Genomic DNA, 16,381 nt, shown 5'->3' with positions numbered 1-16,381 from the left:
ACATCCCAGAGAGGTGAAACAGCGGTGCAGGAGAGTTAAAAAGTTCACATGGTAATAATGTTTGCCATGATGATGCCCCATCTCACCCGTCTACCTATCTCCTTTTCTTTGTAGGAGACAGACAAAAATGTTTCTATGGTTACAAATAGACAGGTCACCTTGGTAACAGCCTCCTGATACACTCAGGCAGGGTGGTGGTGGTCTTGAGTGTGCGTGCGTGCGTGTGTGTGTGTGTGTGTGTGTGTGTGTGTGTGTGTGTGCGCGTGTGTGTGCGTGTGTATGTGTATGTGTGTGTGTGTGTGCGTGTGTGTGTGTGTGTGTGTGTGTGTGTGTGTGTGTGTGTGTGTGTGTGTGTGTGTGTGTGTGTGTGTGTGTGTGTGTGTGTGCGCGTGTGAGAAAAAGAGCCCTATAACAACACCCAAAGTGTTTAACATAAACCAACTAACACCCACACATCCTCATTTGCATGGGAACGGTTGCACTCTCCCTAGAGCATTTTTAACGAGAACAGGTTCTGGCCCCAGTAATGTTCTGCATTTTTGTCTCATTTTGGTGCCTTCAGTAATATAAACAAATACAAATAAGAGCAAGGGAAAGATAAAGTGTATAGCCTGTAGCATTTCTTCTGTGCAGAAGAATGTGATTCCCCAGCTAATTCATCTGAATATGGATACAGTACTGCATGTGGCAGAGTTTACAGACCCAGAGTTCCACAAGCAGAACTGTGTGGGGCCATTGCTCTGGTTAGTGTTTCTGGTCACTTTTTATCCACTTTCAAGTTTCAACATCATTATTTTTGGCATGGCACGAACAACATTTTTCAATAATGTTTGTGATTTTTCCTCCAGATGAATATAATCCAGCATTTACTCCAGATGCATTTTTCTTTGTTTGATGGCGTTTCAGCTTGCCTTCTTCAAGATCACAGGCTCAGTCCTCAGGAGATACTGCATGCTTGCATGGGCTCCATCTTATGCCATGCTTTATCCTCAAGTAATTTAAAAAAAATCTGTGAATTACGCATTTAGGAGCTGCCAGTTCCACTATGCGTAAACGTTATCTTGCGGCCACACAACCCACTATTCATTTTGCCGACTCCTATATTTGCGGGTGGAGGTGTGTATAGGCATGTTGATGCGCTTTCCCTATATTTGCTATCTTATGCACACAGCAGGTTTAGGACAATGGAAAGTGCCTCTTCAAACCACCCCTAATGCGAATTTGTTTGATAAAAGAATGCACGTCTGACTCTGAGACGGTGAGACCTGAGTTGGAGCTGCCTCGACTTGAGTCATGTTGACTCTGAGACGGTGAGACCTGAGTTGGAGCTGCCTCGGCTTGAATCATGTTGACTCTGAGACGGTGAGACCTGAGTTGGAGCTGCCTCGGCTTGAGTCATGTTGACTCTGAGACGGTGAGACCTGAGTTGGAGCTGCCTCGACTTGAGTCATGTTGACTCTGAGACGGTGAGACCTGAGTTGGAGCTGCCTCGACTTGAGTCATGTTGACTCTGAGACGGTGAGACCTGAGTTGGAGCTGCCTCGGCTTGAGTCATGTTGACTCTGAGACGGTGAGACCTGAGTTGGAGCTGCCTCGACTTGAGTCATGACTCATGTTGACTCTGAGACGGTGAGACCTGAGTTGGAGCTGCCTCGGCTTGAGTCATGTTGCACAACATTCACAGCTCAGAGGTCTCGTTCTGTCTTAATTCTCCGCAAATCTCTGTGATTGGAATTTTACTATAATCAGCAGTGTCAATTCCTTGTGCTTATTGTGTTTAATTGTCTAGTCAAATAAGTTATTAGATTTGCACGAGTGAGGCTGTGTTGGAGCTACTGGACACAAAACAATATAAATATATTTCAAGGCAGCAACATACATGTGTCGCTCTTCCATGGCCATGGGCCATAGTGTAAATCACTGGGCATAATGTTAAATGGATAATGGATCTCTTAAAGGCAATGGCAGGTGGCACAGTGATTGGTTTAATCATTGTAACGCCCAAACCACACCTATGCATAATGTAAGAAGGGGTAATGGAGGTGTTTTAGGGACTTCAGGGGTTTATTCGAAGCTTGTTTGCCATATGAAGTCACCCATGCAGCTGCAGTGACTCAGCAAAATTAACTGCAGAAGGCAAACAGGGTGACTTGGAGACAGAGAGGACGAAGTCAGTTAAATCAATGTGCATGATAAATCGCAACAGTAGCACCAGCCGTCAGTGGAGAGAAATTGAGTGCATGGAAAGCTAATGAAAGATGAAGAGACAGCAGGCTGAGACAGGTTGAAAATTGTTATATGATTTGTGTCAGACTCCCTCAACAAATAAGAATATTTTTTCCATTTAAAACCTTGCACCCCTGGGCCATTATAGGTTAGCAGAAGTGCATCATGTGCAAGCTCTTTCAAAGATTATTGAACATCAACATCATTTAAAACAAGGCGGGGAGGGGAAACATAATACGTAATTACGTATATACATTTCGATATAGATCTGTATGCCATAAAAGACTGGACCACACATTGACACATTGTTCACCTTTTCAACCTTTTTCGTGCAAGATGGCATGGTTTTGAATGAATGAACAAACAAATGAATGAATGAATGAATTCGTTCGTTCGTTCGTTCATTCATTCATTCATTCATTCATTCATTCATTCATTCATTCATTCATTCATTCGTAATGAATGAATGAATGAATTAAACATTTCATATTTTTCACAACCCACTGAATTTTCTTTTCTGTTTTTGTATCACCATTTTATTTCCACTTCAATGGGAAAGGGTGTTTTTGTGACTTGTGTCTTGGTTGATATAATTTTATATTTTATAGCATCTCCAACTGTGCCAAAGGTTCAGAAGGTTATTAATTACACTGTTTAGGCATACATGTTTGTTGTGTCAGAATGGGGGATATAAAAATGCAGGTAGTCATTCTGTAATAAGCCCTTTTTGAAAAGCATAAAAAATATTTTACATGTGCAGCATGTATTTCTGCCTCAGACTCTGGGCATGCAAAAACAGGTCGTTGACTCAGATGATTTGCACACGCAGGATATGCCAGACTCACACCCTGCCCCCCCCCCCCCCCCCCCCCTCATGCACACTCTGCACAAATCAACCAGCATGCAGAGCCCCTGGCCAATTTCCATGACCAGACAAAATCCAGGGTCACATTAGCTGTCATGTATACTACACAGCGGGCAATGATTGGGCGGACCATGGACCAGGGAGAGGGGTCCGACTCCAGCGCTCTGTCGCGGCAACATCATTTAATTATTCTCACAGCTTCCTCACATCCTCAGCCCCTTTACGTAGTTCCGTGTAATGGTGTGCACGGTATTTTATTGCATACAATTAAAAACAAGGCATGGAAGAAATTGGTCCATTTCAGACAATTCTCCCCCTGTTTCAATAGGGTTGGTTGCGGGGCTGCCTTCGCTCTACTGGAATAACTCCAGTGGAGTTTTGAGCAAAAGGCGCTATCTACTGGATGGAAACACACAGCGCAGCATGTGTTGACAGAACGGAACCAACAAATAAAATTATGCCTATTTTTATTATTATGAATTTATTTATTTATGGGGGATGTGTTAGGCTATTAAAGGAAGGGTAAGGCGCGCGCGCACGCACACACACACACACACACACACACACACACAGACCTTGTCCTGCCACGAATGGACACTTTCGAGTGTTTGTGTAAACACAAACATTGTGTAACTCAAACATTAATAAACTATCTCTCTCTCTCTCGCTCTCTCTCTCTCTCTCTCTCTCTCTCTCTCTCTCTCTCTCTCTCTCTCTCTCTCTCTCTCTCTCAATTTCAATTCAAATGAGCTTTATCGGAATGAGAAGACGTAGGCTACTGCCAAAGCAAAAGTGGAACAAGAGTCACAAGACAATACAAATAAAACAATGTAGGCCTATGTACAAATAAAAATCGAACAATAAAAGTGTAATGAGACTCAGAGCTGTGTTACATTAACACTTTGGGTAATACTATCTTGTAAAACTATGAAAAAGATTGTGCATTTTCTGTCAGAGGTCTCTCTCTCTCTCCCTCTCTCTCTCCCTCTCCCTCTGCCTCTCCCTCTCCCTCTCTCTCTCGCTCGCTCGCTCGCTCGATTATCCAATAATAACCAGGACAGAGGTCAGCTGATCCTGGAGAAGGAAGCAAAACAGGAAGTAATATCACAGCGAGGGATATTTCAAATAATGCTAGACTTGACAATAGCCTAGCTTGCTGATTTTGTGACAACAAACGACATCCTGCATCGGATATAGTCAGCGAGATTCGGTAACTTTCTCGCACGCTAATATTGTATAGCCTACGTAGTTTTTTTTCTTTGCGGTAGCCGGGGCTCTGTCGAACAGAATGTGGATTGTTCTCATCTATTAAACTTGGAGTGACAGCCGGCCACCGAATGGTGACCGTGGGCTAATTGACCTAGACAATGAAACACTGGACTGGCTTGCTGCAACGGAGCTAAAGGTCTAAGGACATACGACAGAAGAAGAAGGAGTGACAGTGAACACAACACAAGTGCACCCACCTGCAGGACACCAGAAATAAGTAGGCATACTGTTTATTATCTATTCTGTGGGGATTACACTACATGTTATGTGGACACAATTATAGCGAGGGAGAATTGCACAGTGGTGGAAAATGTATTCACACGGTGACTAGATCCAAACTGTTCATTTTAGGGACAGAAAAGTATCGCTTGTGTGGGACATGGCGGGGTTAGCAACCAAATGGGCATACTTCAGTTGCTATTAAATGCCTTGGCTTGGTCATATTTGACCAGTGGCCTATATTGCCTATTATTTTGTTATTAAACCCCATGGTCCATATAGCTCTTGCAACGGTAGCAAAGGGCATTAGGGTTGTATGGACCAGAACTATTAAACCCCCATTGTTTTAAAATGCATAATGCATTATGCATAATGTATGGTAATGTTTGGTGGTATGTTTGGTGGCCAACTTGGCACTGTAGCTTAGTAGAGGTAGAGGATATTTCTCATGTTATTTTAAAACACATCATGCAGGTAAAGACAATGAGAGCTTTACAACAAAAAGTATCAAAACGGCAGTGCAACGTATACAAACTATTGTTACGTTAACTAAAAGTCCAGGTTTAATATAACCTATTTAGTATTGATTTCAAAATATGCTTAAGAGTAAAAGTACAATGCACAATGTACCATTTCACAATTTTCAAGTGTAAAAATGTATACACATATTTTGAAAATAGCAGATCAATCGTACTTAAGCACTGCATACTTGAGTAAATGTATACTTGGTGACTTACATTATTTTACACTACTGGAATTGCATTACTGAACAAAGGGTTCAGGGTTGATTGTAGTTGGCCACACACACACACACACACACACACACACACACACACACACACACACACACACACACACACACACACACGCACGCGCACACTGTATTATTGAGAGTATAACGTGTGGAATGCGTTTGACGAGATCGGTAAGAGAACAACCCTGCAGGCCGGGCGAGGAAGTACCGCTATTATGAATGGCCTCTGTGTGGCACTGTCCATGGTGCTGAAAGACTCTCTCTCTCTCTCTCTTTGTCTTTTTTGTTTGGAAAAAATGGTGGTTTGACTCTTTTTCTTTAAACATTTGTTTTAGATGAGAGAAGATGTATAGCATGATTGAGCTTGTAGATTTGCTATTTTCGCCAACTATCCCCCTCAGCTCATACTTATAGGGATGTTAGGGTTCCAGTTGTTAATGCTGCATCTGCATGGACATGGAGTGAACTGCATGCTATATAAACGCATAGAATGCTCATCGTGTCGCTGTTCACCATAGATAGGAGGCCTTCACCTCCCCGTCCCCATCTCTCCACCCCAACAATAGCCTATCTAACAAACCTCCATAAGGACGTTGGAAGAAGAAAACAAAAACGCGTTTTGTACCGTAGCCTAGCTGCTTAGGTTTGATTTTAAACTTTTTTATTTTATTTTTACTTGTATTTCTTACCGAGTGATTCCTATACCATTGGAATGAGGACTTTTAATGAATTCATTTAAAATGGAATACAAAAGATTAATCGGCCTCGTCTTCAGTGTTGCTGTATTTCTTTCCACGCTGCAGTTGACTCAGGGAGACGTCAGCTATTCTTTCCCTGAAGAAACGAAACGCGGATCTGTTATTGGAAACATTGCTAAGGATGTTGGCCTGGACGTGAGCAGACTGTCTGCACGAAAAGCCCGTATTGAAACAGAAGGCGACAACAAACGTTATTGTGACATGATCCTGAGCAAGGGCGATTTAATTGTTGCCGATAGGATTGACAGAGATGGGCTTTGTGGCAAGAAAGCCTCCTGCGTTTTGAAACTGGAGCTTGTATTGGAGAATCCGTTGGAACTGCATCGTATTAATCTTCACATACAAGACATAAACGATAACCCCCCCCTATTCAAAAAGGAAATAATTAAACTGGAAATCAGAGAATCTGCATACAAAGGGGCTCGGTTTTCATTAGATGAAGCTCATGATGCGGATATCGGGGAGAACGCAGTTAAAGGTTATACACTACAACAGAATGATAAGTTTGTATTGCATGTCGATGCTAAATCAGGCGGGCGAAAGTCATGTGAGCTGGTGTTGGAAAAAGAGTTAGATCGGGAACACGAACAAGAAATGAATTTAATTCTTACAGCCCTGGATGGCGGTTCTCCTCAGAGATCAGGTACTGTAGTGATACACGTCACTGTACTCGATGCTAATGATAACGCCCCGGTGTTTAGCCAGGCTGTATATAAAGCCAGTCTGCCTGAAAACTCTCCTCTAGATACTGTAGTCATTAGAGTGACTGCCACTGATGCAGATGAAGGAATCAATCGCGAAGTGATCTATGAACTTGATCATGTGTCCGATGAAATTGGAAATGTGTTTTCACTCGACCAAAAAACCGGTGAAGTGAGAGTTAGTGGGCCATTAGATTATGAGGAGGAATCATCATTTGAAATTCGAATCAGCGCTAAAGATGGCCTTGGGTTGGCGTCATATTCAACGTTGATGATTGACATAACAGATGTTAACGACAATGCCCCTGTAATACATATAAAGTCTTTAATTAACCCCATACCAGAGAACGTGCTACCTGGAACAGAGATGGGAATCATTAATGTGCAGGACAAGGACTCTGAAAATAATCGACAGGTCCGCTGTTCTATTCAGCAAAACGTTCCTTTTAAGCTTGTTCCTTCCATCAAACATTATTATTCTTTGTTGACCACGGGGCAACTGGACCGTGAACTAGTGTCTGATTATAATATTACAATCACTGCCTCTGACGAGGGCTCTCCACCACTGTCCTCCTCTAAAACCATTCAATTATCAGTGAGCGACGTCAACGACAACCCTCCTGTCTTTGATGAGCAGTCCTACAGCGCACACGTGACAGAAAATAACAAGCCTGGTTCCACTTTGTGTACTGTCATTGCTCGAGATCCAGACTGGAGACAAAACGGTACAGTGATTTACTCTCTTTTACTAAGTGAAGTGAACGGTGCTCCGGTGTCCTCCTATTTGTCTATTAATGGAGACACGGGAGTGATCCACACCGTGAGGTCATTTGACTATGAACAATTAAGAACATTTAAAGTGAACGTTATGGCCAGAGATAACGGTTCTCCTCCACTCAGCAGCAATGTCACTGTTAATATTGCAATAACGGATGTGAATGACAACTCGCCTCAAATACTGTACCCCGCTCCAGAGGGTAACTCCTTCATGACTGAACTGATCCCCAAATCTGCGCAAGGTGGCTCTCTAGTGTCCAAGGTGATAGCAGTGGACGCAGACTCTGGACAGAATGCCTGGCTGTCATATAATATTGTTAAATCCACTGATTCAGGGTTATTCACTATTGGTCTCCACAGCGGAGAGATCAGGACACAGCGGGACATTTCTGACTCCGAAAACATGAAACAAAACCTTGTTGTGGCAGTGAAAGATAACGGGCAGCCTTCTCTCTCTGCCACCTGTGCCATTTATTTAGTTATTTCTGATAACCTGGCTGATGTTCCAGAACTAAAGGACATGTCTCATGACGAGAGTAATTCTAAATTGACCTCTTATCTCATCATAGCACTTGTATCCGTCTCTACTTTTTTTTTCACCTTCATCATTGTCATCCTGGGTTTGAGGTTCTGTCGCAGAAGAAAGCCCAGGCTGTTGTTTGATGGAGCAGTTGCCATCCCCAGTGCGTATCTCCCTCCAAATTACGCAGATGTTGATGGCACAGGAACTTTACGCAGTACTTACAATTATGATGCCTATTTAACAACGGGTTCTAGAACCAGTGACTTCAAATTTGTCAGCTCTTACAATGACAACACGTTGCCTGTAGACCAGACTCTGAGAAAAACGCCCACCGACTTTGCAGAAGCATTTGGAGACTCCGATTCATCTCCTGAGGTAGGACATATGCATTTATAAGTGATACCTAAACAATTGTGCAACGTTTGATTTTCATATAGCAGTTAAGAGTTAATACATCACAACTGAGTGCGGGCCCACTCTAATTCTACCTAACAACACTTTAAGTATAAAAACGGAAGACAATGAAGGGAAGATGTACGTCATAATGTGTAGTTTATACGTCATATTGTCTCTTTATTGTTAATGGCGTTTAATGTTTGAGTTGGCACCGTTTGTTTATCACCATTACATCGCCTAATCAACATGCGTTAGACTTTATTATATTAGCGCCCCTCACTTCTCACGGGTGTGATTTTTATAATCATAATAATGATGATAATAATAATAAATAGTCTGCGCTATTGCTAAACGAAGTTCAAAGTGTAAACACGCGAATGATAAGCAGTCAAATTCAATGCATTTTGAACATGACTCTCTCCATGGTGCTGATGCAGCCCGAGTTCCGCATGGGTAGCTGATTGGTTTCCAATTATTCCTCAGTTAAACAATGTTTTTAATTAACTAAAATTAATGCGTAAATACATAGTGATGTGTGCAGAATGCTCACTTTTGCACAAGTGCATGCAAATAGAATAACAGCATTATGCTATATCTAAAAATGACTCATAGCGTCGCTGTTTAACTACAAACTAGTTTTCTCCTCCCACTTGAAGCTATCATATAAGGATATGCCCGTTGCCATTATAACCCATGGAAACGCGAATATATTGTTGTTTGGCTGCATGGGAATTGATACAGTAACACTACAGTACTATTTTGCAATAACACGCGAGGACATTCCCTTTTCTCCCTGAAGATGGGATACATTGGATTTTCTACGCTATTCCTTTTCCACGGCTTTCTTTTGTTCATGAGTCTAGGCTCGCGTTCAGCCCATGGAGATGTTACCTATTCATTTTCAGAGGAATTGAAAAGAGGATCTATTATTGGAAACATAGTAAAGGATCTGGGAATGGATACGATGAAACTATCATCTCGTAACGCCCGTATTGACACAGAGGGAAACAATAAGCAATATTGTGACATAAATCTGAGCACCGGAGACTTGGTTATTGCGCAGAGGATTGACAGAGACGGGCTTTGTGCGAAAAGAGCGTCGTGCGTTTTGAAGCAAGAGCTAGTATTGGAAAATCCACTTGAACTTCATCGCATTAGCCTCCATATTCAAGATATAAATGACAACCCTCCGAAATTTAACGAGGAACATATAGCCCTAGAAATCACAGAATCAGCAGATAAGGGTGCCCGTTTCCTAGTGGGAGAGGCCCATGATGCGGATATAGGACAAAATTCAGTTCAAAGGTACAGTTTACAAAAAAATGAGAATTTCCGACTAGATATTGATAACGACGCAGTGCATTTAGTTCTCGAGAAAGAGCTTGATCGAGAAGAAAAACACGTTATGCAGTTAGTTCTGACAGCATTGGATGGTGGTTCTCCGCAGAAATCAGGTACTGTAGTCATACAGGTCACTGTACTGGATGCTAATGATAACGCCCCCGTGTTTAGTCAGGCCGTCTATAAAGCCCGTCTGCCTGAAAACTCTCCTGTAGATACATTAGTTGTTACAGTGAATGCTACTGATGCAGACGAGGGAGTCAACGGCGATGTTACTTATGATTTTGATCACCTGTCAGAATCGGACAAAAAGGTGTTTTCTATTGATCGCAACAGGGGGGAAATTAGAGTAAAGGGCAACGTTGATTATGAAGACGTGTCTTCGTTTGAGTTACGCATCAAAGCTAAAGATGGTTTGGGTCTAGCTTCATACGCCAAACTGATTGTAGACATTTCTGATATCAATGATAATGCACCTGTGATTTATTTGAAATCCCTGTCAAACCCTATACCCGAAAATGCAGTATCTGGTACAGATGTGGGCATTATAAACGTTCAGGATAGAGACTCGGAAAATAACCGACAGGTCCGGTGCTCTATTCAGCAAAACGTCCCTTTTAAACTCATCCCATCTATCAAAAACTATTATTCTCTAGTGACCACGGGACAACTGGACCGTGAAATAGTGTCCGATTACAACATTACAATCACTGCCACTGACGAGGGCTCTCCACCTCTGTCCTCCTCTAAAACCATTCAATTATCAGTTGGTGACGTCAATGACAATCCGCCCTTGTTTGAGGAACAGTTTTACAGCGCGTATTTGTCTGAAAATAATAAACCTGGCTCTACATTATGTACAGTTACCGCTCGAGACCCAGACTGGAAACAAAATGGAACAGTGATTTACTCTCTTCTACCTGGCGAGGTGAAAGGTGTCCCGGTGTCCTCCTATCTCTCTGTTAATGGAGACACAGGAGTGATCCACGTCGTAAGGTCGTTTGATTATGAACAATTTAGGAGCTTTAAAGTCAGTGTGATGGCCAGAGACAACGGGTCTCCTCCCCTCAGCAGTAACGTTACTGTCAATGTGTTCATAACGGATGTGAATGACAACACACCTCAAATACTGTACCCCAACCCGGAGGGCAACTCCTTCTTGACTGAGCTGATCCCTAAAGCTGCGCACGGGGGCTCTCTGGTGTCCAAGGTGATAGCAGTGGACACAGACTCTGGACAGAATGCATGGCTTTCTTATCACATTGTCAAATCCACGGATGCAGGCCTATTTGCTATTGGTCTCCACAGTGGAGAGATCAGGACACTGCGGGACATTTCTGAAAGTGACAGCATGAAACAAAACCTCATTGTGGCAGTGAAAGATAATGGACAGCCTTCTCTCTCTGCTACCTGTGCCATGTATTTACTTATTTCTGATAACTTGGCTGAATTACTGGAACTGAAAGATATATCCCATGATGAGAACAATTCCAAACTGACTTCTTATCTCATTATCGCACTTGTTTCTGTCTCCACCTTTTTCCTGACGTTCATTATTATCATGTTGGGCGTGAGGTTTTGTCGCAGGAGAAAGCCGAGACTGTTGTTTGATGGAGCGGTTGCAATCCCCAGTGCGTATCTTCCGCCGAATTACGCAGATGTTGATGGCACAGGAACTTTACGCAGCACTTATAATTATGACGCCTACTTGACAACAGGTTCTAGAACCAGTGACTTTAAGTTCGTCAGCTCTTACAATGACAACACGCTGCCTGCAGACCAGACTATTAGAAAAAGTCCCACAGACTTCGCTGAGGCCTTTGGTGACTCTGATTCATCTCCTGAGGTATATGAGTTACTATTTCCCCTCTTCTCAAAATGGTATATATTGCATTATGATTATCTCCAAATGATTCATTCTTTCCATGTGATATGCTCGAAACTGATTTGAAGGGTGGCAGTCACTCAAACATATTTGTATCCGCCTTCCTCCTATTTGCGAGACTTGCTTGACTTGCCTATGCATATTCTAGTATGACGTCCAGTTCAGAGTAGGTACTACCAAGTGGCTTCAAATTAGTATCGCACAATTCCAGCAAACTGCATGCATATACCACATTCTTTCAAAACATCACACAATTTAGATTTTGTCGTTTGGAACACTCCTGTTCCATGCGTCCCTGTCCATGGTGCTGAACTAGATCACCAGGCAGTATAGTTAACTTTTCATCTAGTCAAGGCACATTTTCTGTATTTTTTGAGGGACCGCTATCCCATGTCCATCTTGTGTGTGTGTGTGTGTGTGTGTGTGTGTGTAAACACAAACATTGAAGACGAGGGTGAGGACGCAAATTCTCATTGGCTGGAATGAGAATGTATGATGATAAGAAAGAGCGCACCTCAGTTCACATCGGGTGTGAACTGAGGTGTATTCTATATTGTTTGTCACTTTGGCGGTGGCAGTATCTAGCCTACATACTGGCTGTAGTTCGATTTTGACACATTCATTTTCTGACATTACAATAGAGCAGGACTTATTTTAAATGTTTTGTACAGTTGTGGACATACATATTCAGCATGCATAATGTTGAATACTTATAGTTTTATTTTAGATAAAACAATATCCTATGAAAAGTGAATGGTGTGTTTTAAAACATATAGCCGTGTAATCGGGTATGTACACTTGATGCGGCCTCCTGTCATGGTGCCTTATACTTTTCTCGTTTAAAGGTTGCTGAATATTGTATATTGTAGTAATTAATTAAGAGGAATTTGACAAAAATATCAATCCTCTTTCTCTTTCTTTCTACTAAATGCTTATAGCCTACATATTCATTGTGAAATAATGTAACTGCAGCGATTTCCCATGCGTGTTCACTTAACTTACTGAACAAGAATGCTATAGTATTAAAGCAAACATCATTCCTTTTTAACATGCTCTTAACTATAATGAACACATCGCGTCGCTGTCCACTAACACAGGCGATGCCTCCCGTCCCACCCTCAACTATATTGCGTTGTTATTATAGGCATCGTAACTCGTTCGTATATAGCCAGACAGGACCAGTGTCTTTATCGCATACTCGTGTAATAGTAATAGTGGAAGATAATGTGCGTATAATACAGACTTTTTATTTTTATGTAGTCAGTATTTTTCTCTAGTTGTGATATTTAGGCTATAGGCTATATTCAAAGCGTTGGATGCTATACATTCAGTCCTTACGATGGGGCAAAATGGATTTTCAGCGCTAAGCCTTCTCTGTGGATTTGCTTTCTTTCTTCGGATGCTTCATGTCGGAAATGGAGATTTAAGCTATTCCATCCAAGAGGAGTTAAAACGTGGGTCTGTTGTTGGAAATATAGCCAAGGATCTCGGACTGGATACGAGAACATTGTCTGTTCGCAAGGCTCGTATAGACAGCGTGGGGAAGCATAAACGATATTGTGACCTAAATGTTATAACTGGTGACTTGACAGTAGCAGAGATAATTGATAGAGAAGAGATTTGCGGTGATAAGGCTTCTTGTATCATTAGGTTTGAACTGGTCTTACAAGGACCGTTAGAATTACATCGCATTGCAGTTCAGATACAAGATATAAATGACAATGCACCTATGTTTACTAAAGAATCAATCAAGATAGAAATCAGTGAGTTGGCAGATAAAGGAGCTCGTTTTCGTGTCAATGAGGCTCACGACATAGACATAGGAAAAAACACAGTTCAAAGCTACGTTTTAGAAAGGAATGATCACTTAGCCCTGAGAATTCAGTCAAAACAAGATGGGAGTAAATTTGCTGAATTAGTCTTGGATAAAGAATTAGACCGCGAGGAAATACACGAAATGGAATTACTGCTCACTGCATTAGATGGAGGCACCCCCCAAAGAACAGGTACTGCCGTTATACACGTCACTGTACTGGATGCTAATGATAACGCCCCAGTATTTACTCAAGCAATCTATAAAGCCAGTCTGCCTGAAAACGCGCCTCTCGATAGTATAGTGGTAACAGTGAGTGCTACCGATGCGGACGAAGGAGTTAATGGTCAAGTGACGTACGAGTTCAGTCGTATTTCAGAGAAAGCTAGGAAAATGTTTACGTTAAACCAAACCACAGGGGAGATAAAACTGATAGGGCTTTTGGATTTCGAGGAGGAGTCAATGTATGAAATGCGTATAGAAGCCAAAGACGGATATGGACTTACATCTGATTCTAAAGTGATATTTGATATCACAGATGTGAACGACAATGCCCCTATAATATATTTGAAATCTCTTATTAACCCCATACCAGAAAATGTATCACCTGGCACAGAGGTGGGCATCATTAACGTCCAAGATGGAGACTCTGAGAATAACCAAGAAGTCCACTGCTCGATTCAACATTATGTCCCTTTTAAGCTCGTACCATCAATCAAAAACTATTATTCTTTGATCACAACGGGAGAGCTCGACCGTGAAGTAGTGCATGATTACAACATTACAATCACTGCCACTGATGGGGGCTCTCCACCTCTGTCCTCCACTAAAACTATTCAGTTATCAGTAGGTGACGTGAATGACAACCCACCTTTGTTTGAAGAACAGTTCTACAGCGCCTACACGAGTGAAAATAACAAACCTGGTTCAACGTTGTGCACTGTTAATGCCCGAGACCCAGACTGGAGACAGAATGGTACAGTGATGTATTCTCTCTTGCCCGGTGAAGTGAACGGCTCTCCAACATCCTCTTACATTTCCGTCAACAGTGACACGGGGGTGATCCACGCTGTGAGGTCGTTTGATTATGAGCAGTTTAGGAGTTTTAAAGTCCATGTTGTAGCCAGAGACAATGGTTCTCCTCCACTCAGCAGCAACGTGACTGTCAGTGTCTTTATAATGGATATTAATGACAACTCTCCTCAGATACTGTACCCCGCAGTAGAGGGTAACTCCTTCATGACTGAACTGGTCCCCAAAGCAGCGCAAGGGGGCTCTCTCGTGTCCAAGGTGATAGCAGTCGATGCAGACTCTGGACAGAATGCATGGCTGTCCTATCATATTGTCAAATCCACAGCTCCAGGGCTTTTCACTATTGGTCTCCACAGCGGAGAGATCAGGACACAGCGGGACATTTCTGAATCTGACAACATGAAACAGAACCTTATTGTAACAGTGAAAGATAGTGGACAGTCATCTCTCTCTGCCACTTGTGCAATGCATTTACTTATTTCTGATAACTTGGCTGAAGTACCAGAATTGAAAGATATGTCTTATGATGAGAACAACTCTAAACTGACTTATTATCTAATAATTGCACTGGTCTCAGTGTCCACGTTTTTTCTGACCTTCATTATTGTCATCCTGGGTATGAAGTTTTGTCGCAGGAGAAAGCCCAGACTGTTATTTGATGGAGCAGTTGCCATTCCCAGCGCTTATCTCCCTCCAAATTACGCAGAGGTTGATGGCACAGGAACTTTACGCAGCACTTACAATTATGACGCCTACTTGACGACAGGTTCTAGAACGAGTGACTTCAAGTTTGTCAGCTCTTACAATGATAATACACTGCCTGCAGACCAGACTCTGAGAAAAACTCCCACCGACTTTGCTGAGGCATTTGGAGACTGCGATTCATCCCCCGAGGTAGGCTTAATAGTTGCTTAAATTAATATTCGTGCCTTTGACTTGCGTATAAACCCTTAACCCTCATAATGAATGAATGATCGGAAATGTATATAGCCTATTTAATGGGTTGTATTTTATTTGTTTAGACAACCTTGCTCATCTATCTATCTATCTATCTATCTATCTATCTATCTATCTATCTATCTATCTATCTATCTATCTATCTATCTATCTATCTATCACAATGTGTTCGCGATGCGACGCATTACGAGCTTGTAGATCGGCTAACAACTTCACACGTCTCTGTCCATGGTCCTGAAAGGCAAAACAACGTCCTAGTGAATTACAATGGTATAGTTGTCAAGATACATTATTTTATATGATTTCTAACACTGCCAAATATTGATATTTGGCTTGCGGACACCTGGCTGGATGTTATGACTTGTTGTCACCTATCGTTTTGTCTTCTTCAACCTGCTCATCTTTTGGTTCAGCTGAAAGGGTGGGGAGATTCCACCAGGTCCATTTTTGAGAAGAAAAAGCTTTCGAATTGACATGCTCTTTAGCAAAAGGCCGATGCACACCTCAGAAGGCTAGTGACAGGTGCGTAGGGCAACAAAGCATACTTAAACAGACATTTTCTGTCCTGATGAAGGTCGAATAGACCGAAACGTAATTGAATAAAGAGCAACATTTTTGGCAAGTTTTCTGACGGTGTGCGTGACCCTTTGTTTTTCAAAGATAACCTTTTTAAGAATTGACATGCTTTAACATAGTAAAACAATAACATTTTCGTTTGTCTTAACATTGTAAAATGTTAAAACATTTATTTTGTATTTTCTGATAGAGGACGCTGTTTCCCATGCACCTACTGCACCCTTTAACTGCTCTACTGCACCTTCTCGTGCACCCCCCCCCCCCCCCCATATACAGACAACGTGAAATG

General features: G+C 42.1%; 3 protein-coding genes across 3 annotated transcripts in view; all 3 read left to right on the top strand.

Moving 5' to 3' along the window:
• The window catches only part of LOC308322188 (protocadherin beta-7-like), a gene marked incomplete at both ends in the record, with an annotated part of 175,041 nt that extends 166,553 nt beyond the window's left edge, over positions 1-8,488 (top strand). Inside the window, one exon of the mRNA XM_080773381.1 lies at positions 7,767-8,488. Within this exon, the coding sequence (XP_080629507.1) occupies positions 7,767-8,488 (722 nt within the window). The remainder of the gene's footprint in view (positions 1-7,766) is intronic.
• A 410-nt stretch (positions 8,489-8,898) lies between these two features.
• On the top strand, positions 8,899-11,842 carry LOC308322187 (protocadherin gamma-A2-like; the record flags this gene model as incomplete). Its single annotated transcript, XM_080773380.1, has 3 exons — positions 8,899-8,941; positions 9,352-11,675; positions 11,783-11,842. The coding sequence occupies 3 exons, from the start codon at positions 8,899-8,901 to the stop codon at positions 11,840-11,842; spliced, it is 2,427 nt and encodes an 808-aa protein (XP_080629506.1).
• A 1,271-nt stretch (positions 11,843-13,113) lies between these two features.
• LOC308322186 (protocadherin gamma-A10-like) lies at positions 13,114-15,474 on the top strand (the record flags this gene model as incomplete). Its single annotated transcript, XM_080773379.1, has 1 exon — positions 13,114-15,474. One exon carries the CDS (start codon positions 13,114-13,116, stop codon positions 15,472-15,474), a length of 2,361 nt encoding a protein of 786 aa, XP_080629505.1.
• Positions 15,475-16,381: the final 907 nt, after the last annotated feature.

The sequence above is a fragment of the Protomyctophum bolini genome (genome assembly GCF_963924005.1).
Source record: "Protomyctophum bolini genome assembly, chromosome: 10".
In the NCBI taxonomy this organism is placed as follows: domain Eukaryota; kingdom Metazoa; phylum Chordata; class Actinopteri; order Myctophiformes; family Myctophidae; genus Protomyctophum; species Protomyctophum bolini.
Note: the sequence above shows the minus strand (reverse complement) of the source record. Positions and strands in the feature narration are given on the sequence as shown.